The sequence below is a fragment of the Talaromyces amestolkiae genome (assembly GCF_001896365.1).
Source record: "Talaromyces amestolkiae strain CIB chromosome Unknown scaffold4.1, whole genome shotgun sequence".
NCBI lineage: Eukaryota > Fungi > Ascomycota > Eurotiomycetes > Eurotiales > Trichocomaceae > Talaromyces > Talaromyces amestolkiae.
In genome coordinates, this window is record NW_024468040.1 from 1142106 (window position 1) to 1163255 (window position 21150).

A 21150-nucleotide genomic window follows, 5' to 3' on the forward strand; every position below is an offset into this window, starting at 1 on the left:
GTAAGGGATGTGCGGTTCGGGACTGAAGGTCAATAGAAGGGGAAGTAGCAGGCGTAAAGTTAATGATGAAGGTGTTGATGGATTGATGAGCTTCCTTCCAACAAGCTCCCGTTGCTTCTGCCGCCAGCTCCTTCCATACGTAGCCTCACGTGACATATCAGGTCGATAGAACCACGCACGGACCATCAGATACAAATAGTGCAAACAACGCCGAACCTGGTGCCTTGTTGCCTTGTTGCCTTAGTGCCTTAATGCCTTATCCGTGCCTGAGTTTCCTGGCCTCATCCGGCACATAAAATGACGCTGACTCTCTCCGCATCTCTCCGACCTTCACAGCGGGAGAAATCGCCTTGGGGTCAGATCATTTGTAGATAAAATCACGGAGCTGTAAACAATTGATCCAGATCTATCCGAAAAGCATGGTTTCTGCCCCACAAGGGTCTGTATCCTCGGAATGTGCAGCTATTCTGATGCTCTGGACTGGGTGTATATAGAGCCGGGTTGCCCCTCCAAAAGTGACAGCATGAAAGATCTTGACTAGCCCTTAGAACAAGCTTGCCCTACTCTATTGGCTATTCGAGATTGAGAACAATATCAGGCCACTTAACCAAAGCTTTGTTTACATTCAACTGTCTGTTTACACTTAACACAACTTTGGAATAGGTAAGTCTTCTGTTTCTGGAACGTATCATCGAGCTTGCCCCACCATCCCACCAAACACAGTGACTGCTTGCTTTCATCTTCTCCCTCTTCCCCATCCATCTTCAAGAATTTCACGCATTGATTCATACTGTCAGCTGCACATAGTGACTCATTCTCGGTGAGTGATCAATTGACGCTATTCATCGCGTCACGTTGCGAGGTTTAGCAGGAGTTCATCATCGCTCTCTTTTTGGGCCGTCGGTGAAACTTTTGTGACCTTAGCAGCTCACCCAGTGGCCCTCTAGAAAAACCATCCCACCCTCGTCAATCTTTCTTTCTCTTTCTCTTCTTCTCTTCTTCAGCAGTTTCTAATCATCTCATCAGACTACAACATGCCTATCTCCAAGATCCACGCTCGTTCCGTTTACGACTCTCGCGGTAACCCTACCGTCGAGGTTGACGTCGTCACCGAGACCGGCTTGCACCGCGCCATTGTTCCCTCTGGAGCTTCTACTGGTTTGTCTACCCTGATCTGTGTTGTGATAAGTCTGTTAACCGATTATTCTAGGTCAACACGAGGCTTGCGAGCTCCGCGATGGTGACAAGACCAAGTGGGGTGGAAAGGGTGAGTTACCTGAAACGAGATGAGAGAAACGTGTATTGATCTTCTCAGGTGTCCTCAAGGCCGTCGCCAACGTCAACGAGACCATCGGACCCGCCATCATCAAGGAGAACATCGACGTCAAGGACCAGAGCAAGGTTGACGAATTCCTCATTAAGCTCGACGGCACAGCCAACAAGACCAACCTCGGTGCCAACGCCATCCTTGGTGTCTCCTTGGCCATTGCCAAGGCTGGTGCTGCCGAGAAGGGTGTCCCTCTCTACGCTCACATCTCCGACCTTGCCGGAACCAAGAAGCCTTATGTTCTCCCCGTCCCTTTCCAGAACGTCTTGAACGGTGGTTCCCACGCTGGTGGCCGTCTTGCCTTCCAGGAATTCATGATTGTCCCTGAGTAAGCTGCCATAAATCCACGCGACGAAACAAAAGCTAACGGTTACAGCACCGCTCCCACATTCAGCGAAGGTCTTCGCCAAGGCGCCGAGGTTTACCAGAAGCTCAAGTCCTTGGCCAAGAAGAAGTACGGCCAGTCTGCCGGTAACGTTGGTGACGAAGGTGGTGTTGCTCCTGATATTCAGACTGCCGAGGAGGCTCTCGACTTGATCACCGAGGCCATTGAGCAGGCCGGATACACTGGCAAGATCAAGATCGCTATGGACGTTGCCTCCAGCGAGTTCTACAAGGCTGACGTAAAGAAATACGACCTCGACTTCAAGAACCCCGAGAGTGACCCTGAAAAGTGGCTCACTTACGAACAGCTCGCCGACTTGTACAAGGACCTCGCCAAGAAGTACCCTATTGTCAGCATTGAGGATCCTTTTGCTGAGGATGACTGGGAGGCTTGGAGCTACTTCTTCAAGACCTCTGACTTCCAGATTGTTGGGTATGTCAGCTCACGCTATATGGAACTATTGTTCACCAGCTAACGATCATAGTGATGACTTGACCGTCACCAACCCCCTCCGCATCAAGAAGGCCATCGAGCTCAAGTCCTGCAATGCTCTCTTGCTCAAGGTCAACCAGATCGGTACCCTCACTGAGTCCATCCAGGCCGCCAAGGATTCCTACGCCGGTGGCTGGGGTGTCATGGTCTCCCACCGTTCCGGTGAGACCGAGGACGTCACCATTGCCGACATCGTCGTCGGTCTCCGCTCCGGTCAGATCAAGACCGGTGCTCCTGCCCGTTCTGAGCGTCTCGCCAAGCTCAACCAGATCCTCCGTATCGAGGAAGAGCTGGGCGAGAACGCCATCTACGCTGGCGAGAAGTTCCGCACATCTGTCAACCTTTAAATCAGTCGTGACGACTTGATGAAAGGGAAGAGAATGATTTGAAATTCGACAGAATGAAAATAAGTGCTACGAAGCTACGATCTTGGGCGACATTATTTCGAGATGGGAAGAAAAGCAATCTCTCTTGATTAATGATAGTATGTTGCCATAGCTAATAGAATTTTTCCAAAAAAGAAAATATTTCAAGCCCTGTCCCATCAGTAGAATTTCAATCAAAGTGTGGTGGACTTGTATCCCACCCCCAAAACGCAGAACTTTCCTCAATCTCCCAATGAACACTTGCCCTCCAGCCGCTCAAACTCGAGAAATTGCATCGCCACCTCTCCAGAATATGACGAGGACCAAGACTCAGACTTAAAAAGGAAGTTCTTCCGGCGTACGGTTTGGGCGTTTTCACACAACAGTCTAAATAAGAGAAAAACAAGTCGTCTATTGATTCCTTTTGGTTTCTGTTTTACACTGGTCTAACTCCATTATTCGGATCTATATGTCCCTTCCCATCTCTTATTGCGCACCGCTTCTCTCATGGAATGGCAATCGCATAGAATTCTCTCCATCATTATTCAGCTTCGCTGTGATTTCGTCCAGGCATCCAGCGGCGGCGGCGAAGAAGCCGAGAACAGTCTATAACAACCAATTAATTAGTGCGATACATCGATATAGAAGGGAACGGGGAACGTACAAAGCTAGGCGACAGCACTCGCGACAGATACTCAGGATGGAACTGCACACCCACGAACCAAGGGTGGTCCTTCAATTCAATAATCTCCATACGCTCACCCTTGACATCCTTTCCGACAAAAGTGAGACCAGCCTTTTCGAGACGCTCAACCATTTCTGGATTGACCTCGTAGCGGTGGCGGTGTCGTTCCTGGATCTGAGGCGCTGATCCATATAGAGCGCGGAGTTTTGACCATTCGCTGCCAGCCTGGAAGATGCAAGGATGCTTGCCGAGACGCATTGTGCCGCCGAGTTTTGTCTTGTCGACCTGTAATTTTCATTAATAGAAGTTCGTCTAGGAATTCAGGGAAACCAACCTCGGGCATGTAGATAATGGCATGCTCCTTAGCATCAGGATGCAACTCTGCGCTACCCGCATCTTCAATCCCGACAACGTTGCGAGCATACTCGATAACAGCAAGCTGCATACCGAGACAAATACCCAAAAAGGGCACGTTCTTGGTGCGCGCCCATGTTATCGCTTTCATCATACCGAGCGTAGCGCGAGTGCCGAATCCGCCGGGAACACACAATCCGTCAGCGGTGCACACATTGTGCCACGCCTTGTGGAACTCTGCAGGCGAAACTTCCAAGGTCTCATCTTCGAGGTGCGAGGCGTCGACCCAGATAACCTTGAGCTTCTTGCGGCAGTACATGGCAGCATGCTCAAAGGATTTGCTGAGACTGATGTATGCGTCATGGAGCGTTGTATATTTACCCACAAGCGCGATATTCACTGTGTCGTGAAGATTGTCCTGGCTGTGTGCAAGATCAACCCAGTCTCTCCACATGCGACTACCCTGCTCAATGCGAGGGGCCGGTTGTGGAATAGAGGAGAGGTTGAGAAGCTCGCTGAGTGTTTTGAGGAGTTTTTGTTTTTCAAGGAGTAGAGGAACGTGATATGTGGTGGATACGTTGTGTACTGCAACGACTTGTTTTCGCTCCATTTGGCACATGTTTGCGATCTTGTCGATTGTAGTGTCCTCTAGCGGTTGTTCACAGCGGCAGGCGATCTGGTCTGATGTTAGTTGTGTCAAGTTGCTAGTCAAGAGGATGCTATACCAAATCTGGGTTGAGACCGGCACTTCGGACATCGCTAACAGCCCTCTGTGTCGGTTTCGTCTTTTGCTCACCACCGGGTCCAGGTCTGGTCTGTATTAGTCCCTGACAACCCTTCTGACTAGAGGTAAAACTCACGGAATGACAGGAACATATGAGACGTGAATCTGTGCATAGTTGCCTTTGCCAGCCCGTCTTTGAAGCTGACTGACAGCATGAATGAATGGAGCACTCTCGATATCTCCGACAGTACCACCTTTTCATAGTCAGCCACCGCTCATCCATTAATTCACAAGCCGAAAATACCTAATTCGATAATGCAAACATCAGGTTCGGCTCCAGACTCGTCAACAGGAACCTTGGCAACGCGCTCGATCCAATCTTGAATGGCATTGGTGATATGTGGTACGCTTCTCATTGTCAGAACAGTCCTACTCCGGTGGAATTGAGGACATACACTTGAACGGTTTTACCGAGATATTGTCCGACACGCTCTCTCTCAATGACGTGCTGGTAGATCTTGCCGGTTGTGATGTTGTGGTCTCGGGTGAGTGTGGTCAGAAGATATCGCTCATAGTTGCCGAGATCGAGATCCATTTCCTATACTCAGATGAGAATCATGTCGTATCGAATGTAGTTTTTTTTAGGGGCACATACACCACCATCTAGCTTTAGTTAGCCATTAGTTTTATTACTGGAGCAACTCAAACATACCATCTGTCACGTAGACCTCACCGTGCCTAGAAGGCAACGATCAGTATAGAAGGAGCAAAATAGCAGACCAAGTACGAACTCTATAGGTGACATTGTGCCAGCCTAAATTTATGAATTAGCCATGGGATTGTACATGAATCTCGAAATCATAGATAGGTCTACTCACATCAATGTTAATGTATGGATCAATTTTCTATTCTAAGTCAGTAATTGACAATACAACTTTTTACAAACACTTAAGCACCCCCCCAAATACAACAAAGACAGAAAACTCAAGATCCAAGGACACATACAATACTCGTAACCGTAAGACCAATAGTCTTGAGAAGCAAACCAGTGCTGGAGGCAATAATGCCTTTTCCAACACCGGAAATGACACCTATAAACAAGATTCTGTCAGTCTTCTCTTTCACATCAGATATTCATATTCAAGGGAACGAGCTGACCTCCTGATACTAAGACGTACTTCATCTTGAACGTGAGATGGACCACAGCTATATCAGCTATGGTGCGGAAAGGGAAATTCTCGAGAAGACGCGCTTCGATTTACGAAACCGATAAAAGAAAAAAAAAAGCGCGCTAAGCCTTATCTGTGGGGTTTATCATGTGACCGTGCCAAGACTGGATCTGTGAGGAGAGATAACCCTAATTATTTTCTTAGACAGAAGACTCTATACAGTTCGGTTGGGTTACAGCGACTCGTGGAATAGGATGTCCAGAATATACGAACGAATCTTTCGGTCAAGTGCTTTGAAATTCGTCAGAGGATGTGTATGGCAACTACAACCATCAGGATGCATAATCAACCGCTCTAGGGTTAGGGTTGTATACCGGATTGATGCCTAGTTTTCATCAATCCATCGTCGGTATGACTCACCTGCATACTTTCAATAGTTGGTTTCAGCTTCCTATTTTGAGTGATTATTCAATATATTCATGGCTTGAAGGGGCCAATGAGTCATTTGACGACGTTGATGCCTTGCATTGTCAGGGTAACCGGAACGAGACCTGGAACCTGCCCAGCGAATGGCAGAAGTCGAAAGGCTGAATGTTATACTGGCGTGAGGTTCGGCGATGGGCTGCACGCGCTTGACCAAATCATATATATGTACTTGCACCGTTCGGCAACCAGTTTTGTAGGTATTTTGGCTCGGGTATCTGGATAGGTGGGATGGCGGGGTAGAGATTGAGAAAAACCGAGAAAAACCATTACGGTTTATCATGGATAATCAGATGCAGTACAGAGAACGCTGTCTATCAATCAGACAGACATCCTACCAAAGCTTGTTTGTTGTGATCAGGGCCAACCCCGAACGACCTAGGTACATAATTCTAGCAGGCCCTAGCACGAGAGCCAGGATCAATGCCTCAGGCTAAACCTTTGATTGTCCATTTCAGAATCACAAATAATAAGCTGACAATTGGTATGTCTCTTTCAGGAATGAAAATAGTCTGATATCAAACTAAGATGACGTCGACGTGCAGTTGACAGGTAATCCTGCAGTCCACCATGTTTGCTCGTACGTAGTCCTTCTGTAGTGCGTCTTTACTCTGAATAGTATCTATTGGCCGAATTGCAAGTCAAGATTGATCATTGTCGATTCCCATCTAAAGAACAGCCGTGGAGTGAGTGTCTTCAGAAGAGGTCGGAAGGATTGTCCATCCCGATTTTCCCGCCTTGCAGCCCAATCAATATATTCACGTGATTGCCTGGGCTGACCCCTCTCTTTGCTTTGTGATAGGCCTTTTTTTCCCCAAGTTTGCCCTTGCCAATTTTTTGTCACGCACAACCCCAAGGCGACGCCTTTGATTTTCGCCATTATTTCTTGCTAGAAAGTAAGAAGCGAACATAAACCTTTCTCGTAACTCCTCGAAACCTTCTCAACAGAGTTTCAAGCAAAAGATTTCTCTCGCCATGGCGCCTTCAAAGTGGGGTGAGTCAGATTGACGGATTCCTTTTCCATGATTTTCACGACCAGTGTTGTGATATTCGAGAAAGAGAGACTGACTGACAATATCTCATCGATAGATGACGAAGAGGATAGCACCCCTCCCTCCTCCCCGCCTCCCGTCGCCGGTCGTCGTAAGTTTGACGACGAAGAAGATGACGAAGTAAACCTCACGATAGTCGCATGTGATATTTATCCAAACTGACTCGTATCTAGGTCCTAGACTCCTGGGACGCCGCCGAGGACTCCGAAGTCGAGCGCGAAAAAGCCAAAGCCGCCGCTGCCGCAAAGGCCAAAGCCGACGCCGAAGCCGCCGCGAAAAAGAAAAGTAAAGCGCAACGTATACAAGAACACCAACAAGAACGCAAACGGCTCGAAGATGATGACTCAGACGAAGACTACAGCAGCGAAGACGAGGCCGAGCGTCGCGCACGCCTGCGCAAGACCGAGAAGGACTCAGATCTCAAGCACGCCGAGGATCTACTCGGCGATGTCGACCTCAACCGCAACCGGGGTAAGGCCAAGGCCATCGTTGTAGGCGACGCGTCGGATCCTACAAAGTCGATCGATCTATCTGCCATGCCGCTCTTCAAGCCCACTACAAAGGACCAGTTCAGCACGTTGACGGCCACACTTATCCCGCTGTTGACGGCGAATTCCAAAAAGGCGCAATACGCGCTTTGGGCGCCGGAGTTCGCAAAGCAGTTGGTTAAGGAGTTGCCGAGTGATCAGGTTAAGAAGGTGGCTAGTGCGCTAACGACGCTTAGCAATGAGAAGATGCGGGAGGAGCGTCAGGCTGATAAGGGAGGTAAGAAGTCCAAAGCAGCAAAGACCAAGACTTCACTCAACACTGCGCGCGACTTCACGAAGGTGGATACTAATACTTACGATGATGATGACTTGGGTGATGACGATTTCATGTAATTTATCTTCTGACCATATAGGTCGTTTCGTTTCCTCCCACCTTGTTCCTATGGAAATCGATTATTCCGTTCTATATGCATAGCTATTGCTCGGTGTCTTTCATGTTTATTCTTTCTCGCAGTGCAAGTTACGTCTTTCTTGTCTATTGGATTGAAAAGTTTATATACATTACATCAGTTGTTCCTTACGTGTTGATATGTACTGGAAGAACATTGCGCACGTATAGATTAATGGCACTGTTTTCTCGATGAATAGACACTGGCTTCATCTTTTAATTTAGTATTAGAACTTACGAGGAGACAACAGTAATAAGTTAAATGATTGGTTTGGTTTGGTTTCATTTGTGTTTGCCTGTGGAAATTGTTTAACACATATTTGGAAAGGGAATAAGACAAGAGATAAGATCTGCTGGGCTGATCGACACAAAAGATGGAAGTCAAAAGAATCCAAAATAGAATATTCCAAGAAGAGATTCTCTCAAACTGTCCACAGTCTCAATTTCTCGGCTCCTTCAATATCATTTGACATTTTAGGACCAGAAAGTCAACCAGAAACAGGGCAGGGGATAAGACAAGGAAGAAAAGATTATTGGAGAGATGAAATAGCACGAAATTTCGCAAACAGATATCCAGCTCCAACCTAGCGTTTCTCCAAATATCAAACTCCGCATCCAACTACAGGCCTGATCAGGGAACAAACAACAAGGGCGGCTAAAGGCAGTCGTTTGGACTTGCCTAACAATGGGGAAAGGGGGGATAGGCTGAGATTTGCCGCATCGATTGTGGGGGTAACAGGGAAAGGGAAAATAAAAGCAGGGCGCTCAAGACTCCGATTCGAAAGACGCAGTAAGACATAGGAGGGTAGTTCCAGGAAGTCATTGAAGACATTGAAGACCAGCTTCCTTGTGCGTTTTCGTAAAGACAACAGACTTTCTACTCTGCTGGAGCGGGAGCAGCAGCAGGAGCTTCCTCCTCCTCAGCCTTTGCCTCGGCAGGAGCAGCGGCCTCCTCAACGGGCTTTTCTTCCTTGGGCTCAGCAGCTTCGGGCTCACCGCCGTCGGATGAGGTCCAGAGGGTGAGGTTGTCACGCAGCAACTGCATAATGAGGGTGCTGTCGCGGTAGGACTCCTCGGAGAGAGAGTCGAGTTCGGCAATAGCATCGTCGAATGCCTGCTTGGCCAAGTGGCAAGCACGGTCGGGCGAGTTCAAGATTTCATAGTAGAAGACTGAGAAGTTGAGGGCGAGACCAAGGCGGATGGGGTGGGTAGGAGTGAGCTCAGTCTGTGCAACATCGGTGGCGTTCTATGATCGTTAGCACGAAGAGCACAAATATAATGGCTGCAAACTAACCTTGTAAGCCTCGTGAGCGGCAGTGGCTGCGACCTTGCGCTTGTTGCCGGATGCGAATTCAGCGAGATAACGGTGGTAGTCACCCTTCCTGCGATTGAATTAATAAATCCCTGGCTCCGACATTGAAAAATGGAACAGATTGCGTACATCTTGTGATAGAAAACCTTCGACTCGCCAGACTCGGCCTTGGGGATAAGAGACTCGTCGAGCACGTCCAAGACATCTTGGCACACTTTCTCGAGCTCAGTCTCGATCTTCTGGCGGTAGTCACGGATGATGGAAACGTGCTCGGAGGATCCCTTGGATTCTTCCTTTTGCTCGATGGAGGAGATGATGCGCCAGGAAGCACGACGGGTACCGACGACGTTCTTGTAGGCGACGGAGAGGAGATTGCGCTCGTCGACAGAAAGCTCACCATTCAGCTGTCCCTTTATTAGTACGAATGGCGATTTTTAATTTGTATATTCGAAAAAAAGAGGAAACGTACGTTGGCAACTTCCTGCAGAGGTGGTGGTTAGATAGAATCCAACTTACGATCAATTTGGTGGATAGTTGCTTACCTTCATGTATGTGACCATCTCTGTTTACACGAGTCTGGTTAGTTACAAACTCTGGATAGAGACAATGCTTGACTCACCATCGTAGCGCTCAGCCTGCTCGCAGAGGCGTGCAAGGAAAGTCTTGCTTTGGGGGTGTTAGTAACTAGATCACCAGAACTAGTAAACATGATTACGAGTGCATTACCTTTCACGCTGTAGCCAAAAAGAAGTTAGTCAAATCATTATCAAATCAAGAAATTAGAGCTCTGTCAAGGAGAGCGAAAAGCAGCATTTTGGAGATGCTGGTAGCGCCAGGCTGGTGCCATGACAAAATGAGGGGTTATGATGTGTACAAACCTCAGAAACGTCAGAAGTCATGGTGGATGGCTGTCAATAGCAACAGGGACGATCGGTTGAGTCAGGCTAGAGACTGGGAAGCGAAATACGAGTTTGATAGGTTGGTAAGGGATTTGCACGACACAGAGAATGAATAAGAAGAAATTGATGTTGTGAGGAGAAGAAGAAAAAATATGGCAGGATTCGAGTGATAGATGTTGTTGGCAGAGACGCTTGAGGGATGGCGGCGCAGTCGTCCAGCCGTGCATCGCCCGATTAGGCTTAGCGAGCCAGCAGCCAGCGTGCAATTTCTTTTGGCTGTTTGGCTGTTTCTGCCTTACGAATATTATTATTATGAGTACAATTGTATATTGACCATTATTCTAGTAGCTGTTTGTCCTATTATCAGCGGAGCGAATTCTGAATTCGTTGGACTATTGACGTTGAAAAGGGTGAAGGCGAACACAATCCTCGATATCTCTGCAGATCATGTGAGGGTCAAAATTCGTTGCTATGACTTAAACATGTGCCAGCAACACGAACCCATATGTTGAATGATATCGTTGAGGCTTATCTTCTCGTTGGTAGCGATATTGCCTACTTTGAGTATCAGCTGGACCATCTTGGCTTGCCAAGTATTCGCAAGTTTGGTGTTCGATGTCTCAGCCCTAACCGTTCCATATACAACTTTCGACAATCTACAGTCTACGAGATACAGATGGCAGCAGGCTGAGGCCGATAAGGCCTAGGGAACAGAGAACAGACTCGGCTTGAAGCACGTTGCTGGGGGGGAATCTATCGGACCATGGTTACAGCCTGATCGTGATGAGTGTCGATATGACCTGTTCTTCAAGGCGACTGGCTTGAGCTTGAAGACTTGACTAGAAACAAAAAGAACATTGTGCATCACATGACCGGTCTGGCTGTTTGTATGGGGAATCACTCCGTAATTGGCAGCCCGAACAAGGCCATGTGGAACTGTATTTGTACCTGTATGATACCGTATACATTACCACTCTACGTAATATGCCCATCTCGACCATTCAGATGGCGACTTCTTTTGTTTGACACTCGTACTCATGCGATTAGAAAGCTTTTGTCGACTGGCCTTGAATATGCTTTTACAGTCACTCAAATTCAAAAAATGCAAGTATAAGTTCAAAAGTGCTGTCATTGCAAAGTATCAATTCGCGATACGGTTCCAAGCGGCAACCGGCGGCGCCTATCAAAAGCCTCAACGCAGAGCATTGCTCCGTGCGGCGCTCCTGATGGGTTAGCGGCCTGCAGAATGCAGGCTATCTTAACCCTAGTCCTGCCAAGGTGTCTATCGGGTTGATAGCCGGCTAATCTGCGATACGAGGCCCTGAATTACACGTATTTCGTAATTCTAATACCATCGATCTGTAATCATCTACGTATATTGCTTGCTGTCCTTTTCTAAACCTTCTTTCTTGAACATCAATACTCCCTTCCTTTCCATACACACTTGCTACTTTCTTTGTGGTCGTAATCAGGCTCTCTGATCACGACATTGAGATTGTCTGCGAGCCATGGATCACTCTTTTACCCGCTCTCCTGCAGAACTGCTCCGCGACTTTGGTGTTTCGGAGGATGCAGGCCTGACGCAGGACCAAGTCTTGCGCTTGCGCGAGAAGTACGGATCGAATGGTGAGTATCCTTCACTTTGTACCTTTAGATGGAATGCGTTTTATTTGGAAGGGAATACCTGTCATGAATAAAGTAATTTCTGTTAACACTCTGCTTTACAGCTCTTGAGGAAGAGGAAGCTACCCCTCTCTGGAAACTAGTTCTCGAGCAGTTCCAAGACCAACTTGTCCTCATCCTCCTCGGTTCCGCAACAATCTCGTTCGTTCTAGCTCTCTTTGAAGATGGAGATGACTGGACTGCTTTCGTTGACCCGGCTGTGGTAAGCAGTTCCGCGCAATGAAAATGCAACGCTTACTAAGATACTTTGTGACAGATCCTCACCATCCTTATCCTCAATGCTATCGTCGGTGTATCCCAAGAAAGCAGCGCCGAAAAAGCAATCGCAGCTCTTCAAGAATATTCGGCAAATGTCACAAAGGTCGTGCGCAATGGCACTCTCCAGAAGCTTAAGGCCGAGGAGCTGGTCCCCGGAGACATCATCCACATCGCTGTGGGTGACCGCGTTCCGGCCGACTGCCGGTTGCTCTCAATCCAGAGCAACAGCTTCCGTGTAGACCAGGCTATTTTGACCGGTGAGAGTGAAAGTGTTAGCAAGGACACCAAAGTCGTCTCGGACAAGCAGGCGGTGAAGCAGGATCAAACAAATATGTTGTTCTCCGGTACTACCGTAGTAGCTGGTCATGCCACTGCAATTGTTGTTCTTACGGGAGCTTCGACCGCTATCGGTGGCATCCATGAGAGCATTACTTCTCAGATTTCCGAGCCCACGCCTTTGAAACAAAAGCTGAACGATTTTGGCGATGTGCTTGCAAAGGTCATCACAGTTATCTGTATCGTCGTCTGGCTGATCAACATTGAGCATTTCAACGATCCTTCTCATGGCGGCTGGGCCAAGGGTGCCATCTACTATCTGAAGATTGCCGTGTCTCTAGGTGTTGCTGCTATTCCGGAAGGTCTTGCTGTCGTTATAACGACATGTTTGGCATTGGGTACTCGTAAGATGGCAGCAAAGAACGCTGTGGTTCGATCTCTACCTTCTGTTGAGACCCTCGGAAGCTGCAGTGTCATTTGCTCTGATAAGACTGGAACTTTGACCACCAACCAGATGAGTGTTGAACGGGTTCTCTACCTAAATTCGACCGGACAAGGCTTTGAGGAAATCGATGTCGAGGGTACCACTTTCGCTCCCGTTGGTGCATTGAAGAAAGGAGGAAAGCCTTTGAAAGATTTGGCAGTTTCTTCCTCGACTATCCGTCAAATGACCGAAGTACTTTCTGTGAACAATGAGGCTACCCTGGCTTATGACCCCAAAATTGGATATTCTTGCATTGGTGAGCCTACCGAGGGAGCCCTGCGTGTTCTGGCTGAAAAGATTGGAACCGACAACGCCGCTTTCAACGAGAGCATACGATCCTTACCTGCGTCTGGTGCTTTGCACGCTACCAGCAAATACTATCAGAACAAGCTACCACTCAAGGCAACCTACGAGTTCTCCCGCGACCGCAAGAGTATGTCTGTTCTAGTCGGTGAAGGCAAAGATCAGAAGCTTTTGGTCAAGGGTGCCCCTGAATCTATCCTCGAACGTTGCTCCCATGTCCTTCTCGGGTCTGATGGCCCCCGCGTACCATTGACCCAGAGCCACATCAGTTTGATCTCTGAACAGGTAGTCGAATGCGGTAACCGGGGTCTTCGTGTCATTGCCCTGGCCACCGTAAGCGACGTCTCAACCAACCCCCTCTTACACACTGCCAAAACGTCAGAAGAGTATGCGCAGTTGGAGCGCAACATGACTCTGATCGGCCTTGTCGGTATGCTTGATCCTCCTCGTCCAGAGGTTGCTAGTTCTATTCAAAAATGCCGTGAAGCCGGAATTCGAATTATTGTCATTACTGGAGATAACCGCAACACTGCCGAGTCTATTTGCCGCCAAATCGGTGTTTTCGGCCCTGATGAGAACCTACAGGGCAAGAGTTATACTGGCAGAGAGTTTGACGATTTGAGCGATAGCCAGAAATTGGAGGCAGTCAAGAACGCATCTCTCTTTTCTCGTACCGAACCCGCTCACAAGTCCAAGCTTGTCGATCTTCTTCAATCGCTCGGCCATGTTGTCGCCATGACTGGCGACGGTGTCAACGATGCCCCCGCCTTGAAAAAGGCAGATATCGGTGTTGCTATGGGTACAGGAACGGACGTCGCCAAACTCGCGGCCGACATGGTCCTTGCCGATGACAATTTCGCTACCATCGAGGTCGCAGTTGAAGAAGGTCGTTCAATCTACAGCAACACGCAACAGTTCATCCGGTACCTGATTTCGTCCAACATCGGTGAAGTGGTATCCATCTTCTTGACCGCTGCGCTGGGCCTACCAGAGGCTTTGATTCCTGTTCAGTTGCTGTGGGTGAACTTGGTTACCGATGGTCTGCCTGCTACTGCGCTTTCGTTTAATCCTCCCGATCACGACGTCATGCGTCGCCCTCCCCGTAAGCGTGACGAGGCTCTTGTTGGCGGATGGCTATTCTTCCGGTACATGGTCATCGGAATATACGTTGGCGCAGCCACCGTGTTTGGCTATGTCTGGTGGTTCATGTTCAACCCTGCCGGGCCCCAGATCTCCTATTACCAATTGGTCAGTCCCATTCTATCTATACTCCACATTTGTACTAATCTTTATCACAGTCACACTTCCACAAATGCAGCACCTCCTTCCCCGAAATCGGCTGCAGCATGTTCCACAGCGACATGTCCAAATCCGCCTCCACTGTCTCTCTGTCTATTCTCGTCGTGATCGAAATGCTCAACGCCATGAACGCATTGTCGTCAAGCGAGTCCCTTCTCACATTCCCATTATGGCACAACCCCATGCTCGTCTACGCAATTGCGTTATCCATGTCGCTCCACTTCGCGATCTTGTACATCCCGTTCTTGCAGGGGTTGTTTGCTATTTTGCCGCTGGATTGGAATGAGTGGCAAGCTGTTATTGGGATTAGTTTGCCTGTCATGTATGTCCCCTCTGCGTCTTTGTCTTTTGTTCAAATGCTGACACGATGATAGTTTGATCGACGAAATCCTCAAGTACTTTGAGCGACGCCTATATGACCAACGCGTTGAGCAGCCATCTCCCTCTGAGAAGCAGAATGGGAAGATCAAAGCTGCTTAATCCGTTCAAACTCGGGTGGTGGAGATTACTCATTATAGAACAACAGAAGCAAGCAACGTCACAATTTCTTGTCTCATCATAGAAGACAGCAAGAGAGAAAGGTGTTCAATTATCTTGTCCTGCTTTTCATGGCCTCAAAGATCATACATTTAGTTAGATTATAGACATTGTGCTAATCTTACTTATTATAGCTATCTTATCTATGCGACAACAGCGGTATTACTTCGCTGACCATGTTATGTTAGATCCAGATATGAAGCGATAGAATGAAGCAATGAAAGAAAATCGAATAAATCTATACACCGACATTGTCAAGTAACTATCTCCTACACACATATATTATGAAATACCAAGAAGAGAAAAAGACAAATGTGATAAAGAACAGGCTAGATCCACAGGTTTTCAATGCACGATGCATGCTTCTCAAAGCGCAGGGAAATGGATGGTGGGTGGGGTATAATTATGGAAGAAAAGAAGAATACAAAATATAGAAGGGTGGTGGATGGTACATGTATATACGAAATGAAAAATTGGGGATAAGGGAATTAGGTTGTGGTAGGAGTCTTTTGGTTTGATGTTCCGTCGGTTGGTGCTGCTTCTTCAGGTATAATCGTCTCGACCGCTTCAGTGGTCTCTGGCGCTGGCGCTGCTGCTGTTTCGGCCTCCAGATCGGGCTGCTCTTCAATGACCTCGTCTATCGGATTTTGAAGAACGTCAGGATCATTCAGCGATGATGTCCGCGGTGGGATAGAAGACGAAGGCTCAATCGCCGGCTCAAGAGCTGCTTCCTGAGGACTCCCCTTCAGTGTTTCCGTCTCAACCGGCGCAAAGACTATTGTTTCATCGCCGTCCTCTTCAAGCTCAATCACAGCCTCAGCCGTGAAGCTGGTATCTGTGACGCCAGGATCGCTGAATGTGTCAACCTCCTCAATATCCTCTCCTATATCATCGTCTTCCTCTTCTATAATCTGGCTTTTGCGCGTGTGTGGCTTGACGGTTTCGCTTGATGCAGCTTCTCGTTGAAGTGGAGGCGATAGATTAGGTGTTCCCGGTCCGTTCGTAAACATCAATGTATTAGTATGGAGCATTGGCCCTCTGAATGGCGTTCTCTTCCGTCGAGCAAATATAAAGCCAGGTGCTTGTGGAGGTGCTGTTGACGGACCAGCCACCGCATCATTAAATACAGAGTAGATACCATGGTTATTGGGGTCGTTCACGTCTCGTATAGCATGCGGTGGGTTGCGTACGAGCCGGATATTGCTGGGAAATCGAGAACTAGCATTAGGTGTAGCAGGAAGTACTTTGACAGATGTATGCGGAGAGCGGCTTATTCTTGAGGCAGTTGGCGTAGACATGGTATCGATGCTGTTCGATGAAATAGATGAAGCTTTAGAGTGGGAATGGGCATGGTGGATACTCCTCACAGAAGAGACAGATGATGAAGTTGACTTGCGCCCGCGCAAACCAACAGATGAACGTCGATAGGAGCCCCGCGGAGTAAGAGGAGCAGGAGACAATGAGTTCCGATGACTGCGAGGCGCGCGCCCGTATGAATTTCGATGATGAGCATAAGACGCACTGTTAGGCGCAAGACTGCTGGCATTCGATGAACGCTTGATCTGCGTCGGCGTCATGAGCGGTGCTTCCGCATTCGTAGTGGATTTCGCTACTGGTCTGCGTTGAGTGTCCGAATTTTTGCCCGGACTAGATTTCGACTTTGAAGACTGGGCACTGGTGCTCTTTGGTGTTCGGGGATGAGGTGATTTGGCACGTTTTGCCGACTCGACTATCCAATGTTTGAGCGATGCCAGTTGGCTCATCAGAGAGTGCTGGTTGCGTCGACCTGTACGGCGTCTAAAGAGACCGCTAGAATGGGATGCTAGTTCCGGCTGAGATGCACTAACATGGAGCATGCTAGGTCGGGAAGGACGATTCTCTTTTGGTGGAGGCACAGGACGTCGTCTGGTGGAACTCAATGATCGTATCGAGTCTTTATCAATCGGCTGCGGTGGTAATGCAATATCCAAAGCTGGAATATTTGCATATGCTTCTGGTACTTTCGGGACTTCCGGTATTGAAAGCTCGGCTAGTAAAGTCAGAATGAACGAAGGGAGCTACGAGGCTAGTAGACGGCGCAGACAGTACTTACGATTCGGTAGACTGCGACGATCTCTTCTTCCTCTTGTCTGTAGAGTGTCTGCCGCAGTACCCTCTTCATCAACTTCAACTAGAGCAGAAATCTTTTCCAACCGACTGCTGGCGGCACTCAAGCGACGCAAGCTACGAGCATCGGCCTCCTTTTCTTTCCTCCTTTTTTCGCGTTTCTTTTCTTTTCGTTCCTCTTTTTCGATGAGCAAAGCCCACCATCCGGCCAAGGCATCACATCGTTGCGCCAGAACGTGTTCTATGACCTGATCAATGTTCACACCTGCGCTTTTCATACGTAGCAGAGTCGTTTTCTCTAGAGCTGTCGTAAATGGAGACGGTCGTGGTGCTTGTAAAATGATCTGCTGCTCCACTCCGTGTTCTGCCAGAAATGGATGCGTCAAGATTTCAGCTAACGTCGGGCGTAACAGAGGCCGCTTCGATAGCAAAATCTTGATCAATGCTTGCGAGTCGTCCGGAAACTTGTCACTAAAAACGGGGTCCTCCTTGAGAATTTTTGCCTTTGTTTCTTGGTCGTCATCTTCATCATATGGAAGCTCTCCCGCCAGAAGCGCGTAGAGTATAATCCCTAGACTCCATACATCGACTTTTTCTCCCGCATACTTTTCTCCTTTCAGCATCTCCGGCGCGCTATAACATATCGTGCCGCAGAAAGTCTGCAAATAGCTGGCCTTGCCCTCATATTCGCGAGTAAATCCAAAGTCGCACAATTTGACGTTTCCATGTTTATCAAGTAGAATGTTCTCGAGCTTCAGGTCTCTGTGTACGCACGATTTGCTGTGAACGTATGCGACGGCTCCGACTAATTGTGCGAAAATCCGGCGGACCTTGTCGACGGGCAGAGGACCATGTTCCAAGATGTAGTTGTATAGTTCATCGCCTGCGTATACATTAACACTTATTCAGCCTTCACCTTTTATGGTATAGCATACCCGGACAGTATTCTAGCACCAGCCAAACCAAGTTCTCCGTTACAATGACCTCGTAAAGTCGCGCGATATGAGGGTGGAGGAATTGGCGGTGGTGATGTATTTCGCGCGCGAGATTGGAATCTTGCTTATTCGAGGATTTCAGAACGACCTATTAAATCTCCGTCAGATTATACCCGGCACTGCTGCGTCCGACTTACCTTGGAGTTGTTTGTAAGCTTGTGAGTCGCGAGATAGACCTTGCCAAAGGAGCCTTTGCCAATCAGTCTTCCAAGCGTGTAATTGCCAACGCTGCGGAGGTCCGTCGAGGAAAACTCCCTAAATCGGTCAGCAGGACTCTGGCGTCGTATTGACTCGGACAATCTTACTGAAGTAACTCATTGTAGGAGTTGACAAGCTTTTCCTTCTGGGACAGGACCTCTGCTTTCGCCCTGACTGCCTGCATGTGTTGTTATTGGGGGGACGTTGTGTACATCTATTTCCCCTTTATCTGCAGCGTGCAATTCAACGGTGAGATCAGGCGAATGTCAATGGTGCCATTCGGAGATGCCTCGACAGACTGATCGGATCAATCAGGTTCGTTACAAGAAACCACAAATGCCTGCGCTGATTAATTCTCCGCGGATATTGATTAATAGCGTAATGCGAATTCGAGCGGCGATAACGTGATGGGGGCGAAGATTCTGAAGTCGAGTATATAATCGAAGACGTGGAGCGGACAAAGGAGCTCGATAAAGATTAAAAGAGTGTTGATGGTCGCATGTTCCGAAACGTCAGACAGGCCGGGATTGTCATTGATAAACGACTAGTTTCAAATAGCAGTGATTCGGTTGGTTGGGAATGTGACCGTAGAGTAGAGAACGAGGGATTGTTGAATGTACGTAGAAATAGTGGAAAGAAACAAGATGGAAATTGGAAAACAAGATGAGAGTCATGTCATGCTTCCCGCAAAGGCCGAGAATGCTCAGGAACCGCCCTAGGCCAAATCAGGAAACGTGCCTCTCCGGGGTATAGCTGCATGGCTTCATCAAAGAAGCAATATGCCTTGCTGATAAGAATATTAATTTGGTCAAATGCGTGGCTATGGGGTGCTTAGGACTAATGCGAGATACTAGTGTGTTGATGATCGAAGCGCAAGATACATGGCAGTGAACTAATCGAATTTTATGCGGAAAAATAGGGCACAGCATTCTAAAGTCCTAAAATAGACTCTAAATAATCCCAACTAGTTCTGCAAAAGCGATTAATTGACCGGAGCTGACATGCTGGAACATCAGTTGATCATTTGCTTCGAACACAGCCCAACATGATATCAAAAATGGATCCATCGAGCCCTCCACTTTTATCAATATTGTCTACCCTCTGCTCATCTTCCATGCCTGGATCACGACCCATGAGCATTTCTTCTCTTGTGCACCCAACGGGATGAGTATCTCTTTGGTGCATTCGACGTTGGACGGTGTATCCAATCCAAGATAAAGGAGACTAAGAAGCGCAGAGAGGTAGAAGCTGTAGTATCCCCCTTTGAGTTCTGTAATCTTGTCATACAGCTCCATGGTCCACTGCTCCAGACCCTGTCGACTGGATGCCAGTGCATCGCGCTCCTGGCCCATTTCGGTCAAGAAAGCAATCTCTTGAAAACTTTCAACCATCTTCCAGTAAGCCGGGTGAGTCAAATCGTTCAGAAAGAAATGGTCTTTCGGTCTGCCAACTTCGACCTCGACCACGACGTCGTTCTTGATCCATTATGCGATCTCTACGGAATCAGTGTGGTGTTTGACGTCCGAAGCGCCGGCGAGCAGCGAACTACCAAGTCAAGCAGCCCATCATCAATACTCGCCGTCTCATTATTTGCAGTTGAACTTTCAACAAGGACATTCTTACAACGTACTTCCACGAACTTTCCCCATCTGACCCCGCAGCAGCATGCGCACAGCTATATACATACCTACATAAACTCAACAACTGCCTTTATCAGCTTATTCGAACACATTCGAGACAAGCTGCCCCAATCGCCGCTGCTCGTGCACTGCGAGCTTGGGAGAGATCGTACGGGGGTATCCATTGCTGTCCTTCTATTTGTTCTGGGCGTGTACGATGACAGCATAGTCGACGACTATGCACTTTCCAACGAGGCCGTCAAATGCCTTGCAGCTAAAAGAAGAGTGAACCTGTTAAACGCAGAATTCATGAAGAATGTTCCCTCTTCATCACTTGCGATCGAGAGACATTTCAAGGCACTGCCTGATTCTATGCGGTGCGTTCTGGAGTTGCCGAGAGATACAAATAGAGATGCAGAGGGAAATATGCAGTCAATTAGGTTTGGCTTAGATATCATTCAGAATAGGCGGAACCTGGCTCTGTAAAGACTGCTGCATTCTTATCATTCTGCATGAAGACCGTACATCATTGCCATGATTTGACTGGTCCTGCAACCTATAGACAAGATAAGGGACTTGGATTTCATGCTTTACCTTAGGATTGTTGATTACTGTTGGGATGAGGCTAACTAGATAGAAATTCATTTTATGTGTTATGTTCTTCTCGGGTTGTTGACAGATCATTCAGGTGCGCTAGTCGTGCTTCCAACCTTGAAGATTTATAATTATGTGACCTGAAATGATAAGTACAGATTGCGAAATATGTTCAGAAATTCAGTTTACAGAGTCTCTACGCCTCCTCTGAGATACTGGCCAATTGGCTTGAAAACTCTCCTTATCGTAGAGCACGTCAGGTAGCTCACTTTTGGTGTGCTCGTTCACAACCCCCGCACGGCCTCGATGATTGTGGCACGCAGAGTGTGAGGATGGCATAAATGTTGTGAATGAAGACGCAATGCGCTAATTCCATTATCATTGGTGTCGCTATAAAGACATGAAAGTATCAATTGATCGATATATCTGACCTTCCTTTTTCGGCTAGATATGCGGCGCGGCGCCATTGTCCCTGAAGATAGAACCCTGCGAGTATCGCGCTTGGCCAGCGAAATAGCAAATAATTGACAAGCACGAGGGACTTGAGGCTGGATGACAGGTCGGTGGAGCATCGCTGGCGCTCTGCCGCCAATTCCATTCCATGATGCCATCCAG

The 21150-nt window shown here is 48.0% G+C and overlaps 7 protein-coding genes across 7 annotated transcripts; 3 read left to right on the forward strand and 4 right to left on the reverse strand.

Annotated features, from left to right (window-relative positions):
* Positions 1-1034: 1034 nt before the first annotated feature.
* On the forward strand, positions 1035-2551 carry BHQ10_002957 (uncharacterized protein; the record flags this gene model as incomplete). The annotated part of the gene is made up of 5 exons (XM_040875159.1): positions 1035-1158; positions 1211-1267; positions 1316-1655; positions 1704-2144; positions 2197-2551. 5 exons carry the CDS (start codon positions 1035-1037, stop codon positions 2549-2551), a joined length of 1317 nt encoding a protein of 438 aa, XP_040731461.1.
* A 504-nt stretch (positions 2552-3055) lies between these two features.
* On the reverse strand, positions 3056-5137 carry BHQ10_002958 (uncharacterized protein; the record flags this gene model as incomplete). Its single annotated transcript, XM_040875160.1, has 10 exons — positions 3056-3175; positions 3234-3539; positions 3589-4284; positions 4334-4418; positions 4469-4586; positions 4637-4740; positions 4788-4930; positions 4988-4995; positions 5045-5070; positions 5124-5137. 10 exons carry the CDS (start codon positions 5135-5137, stop codon positions 3056-3058), a joined length of 1620 nt encoding a protein of 539 aa, XP_040731462.1.
* A 1822-nt stretch (positions 5138-6959) lies between these two features.
* Positions 6960-7917, forward strand: BHQ10_002959 (uncharacterized protein; the record flags this gene model as incomplete). The annotated part of the gene is made up of 3 exons (XM_040875161.1): positions 6960-6978; positions 7074-7156; positions 7210-7917. The coding sequence occupies 3 exons, from the start codon at positions 6960-6962 to the stop codon at positions 7915-7917; spliced, it is 810 nt and encodes a 269-aa protein (XP_040731463.1).
* A 932-nt stretch (positions 7918-8849) lies between these two features.
* On the reverse strand, positions 8850-10183 carry BHQ10_002960 (uncharacterized protein; the record flags this gene model as incomplete). The annotated part of the gene is made up of 8 exons (XM_040875163.1): positions 8850-9218; positions 9267-9354; positions 9414-9688; positions 9754-9765; positions 9827-9846; positions 9904-9950; positions 10011-10018; positions 10163-10183. 8 exons carry the CDS (start codon positions 10181-10183, stop codon positions 8850-8852), a joined length of 840 nt encoding a protein of 279 aa, XP_040731464.1.
* A 1508-nt stretch (positions 10184-11691) lies between these two features.
* BHQ10_002961 (uncharacterized protein) lies at positions 11692-14966 on the forward strand (the record flags this gene model as incomplete). Its single annotated transcript, XM_040875164.1, has 5 exons — positions 11692-11809; positions 11911-12068; positions 12123-14435; positions 14486-14808; positions 14861-14966. 5 exons carry the CDS (start codon positions 11692-11694, stop codon positions 14964-14966), a joined length of 3018 nt encoding a protein of 1005 aa, XP_040731465.1.
* A 545-nt stretch (positions 14967-15511) lies between these two features.
* On the reverse strand, positions 15512-18506 carry BHQ10_002962 (uncharacterized protein; the record flags this gene model as incomplete). The annotated part of the gene is made up of 5 exons (XM_040875165.1): positions 15512-17052; positions 17116-18012; positions 18065-18212; positions 18262-18379; positions 18430-18506. 5 exons carry the CDS (start codon positions 18504-18506, stop codon positions 15512-15514), a joined length of 2781 nt encoding a protein of 926 aa, XP_040731466.1.
* Positions 18507-19416: 910 nt separating this feature from the next.
* On the reverse strand, positions 19417-19713 carry BHQ10_002963 (uncharacterized protein; the record flags this gene model as incomplete). The annotated part of the gene is made up of 1 exon (XM_040875166.1): positions 19417-19713. One exon carries the CDS (start codon positions 19711-19713, stop codon positions 19417-19419), a length of 297 nt encoding a protein of 98 aa, XP_040731467.1.
* Positions 19714-21150: the final 1437 nt, after the last annotated feature.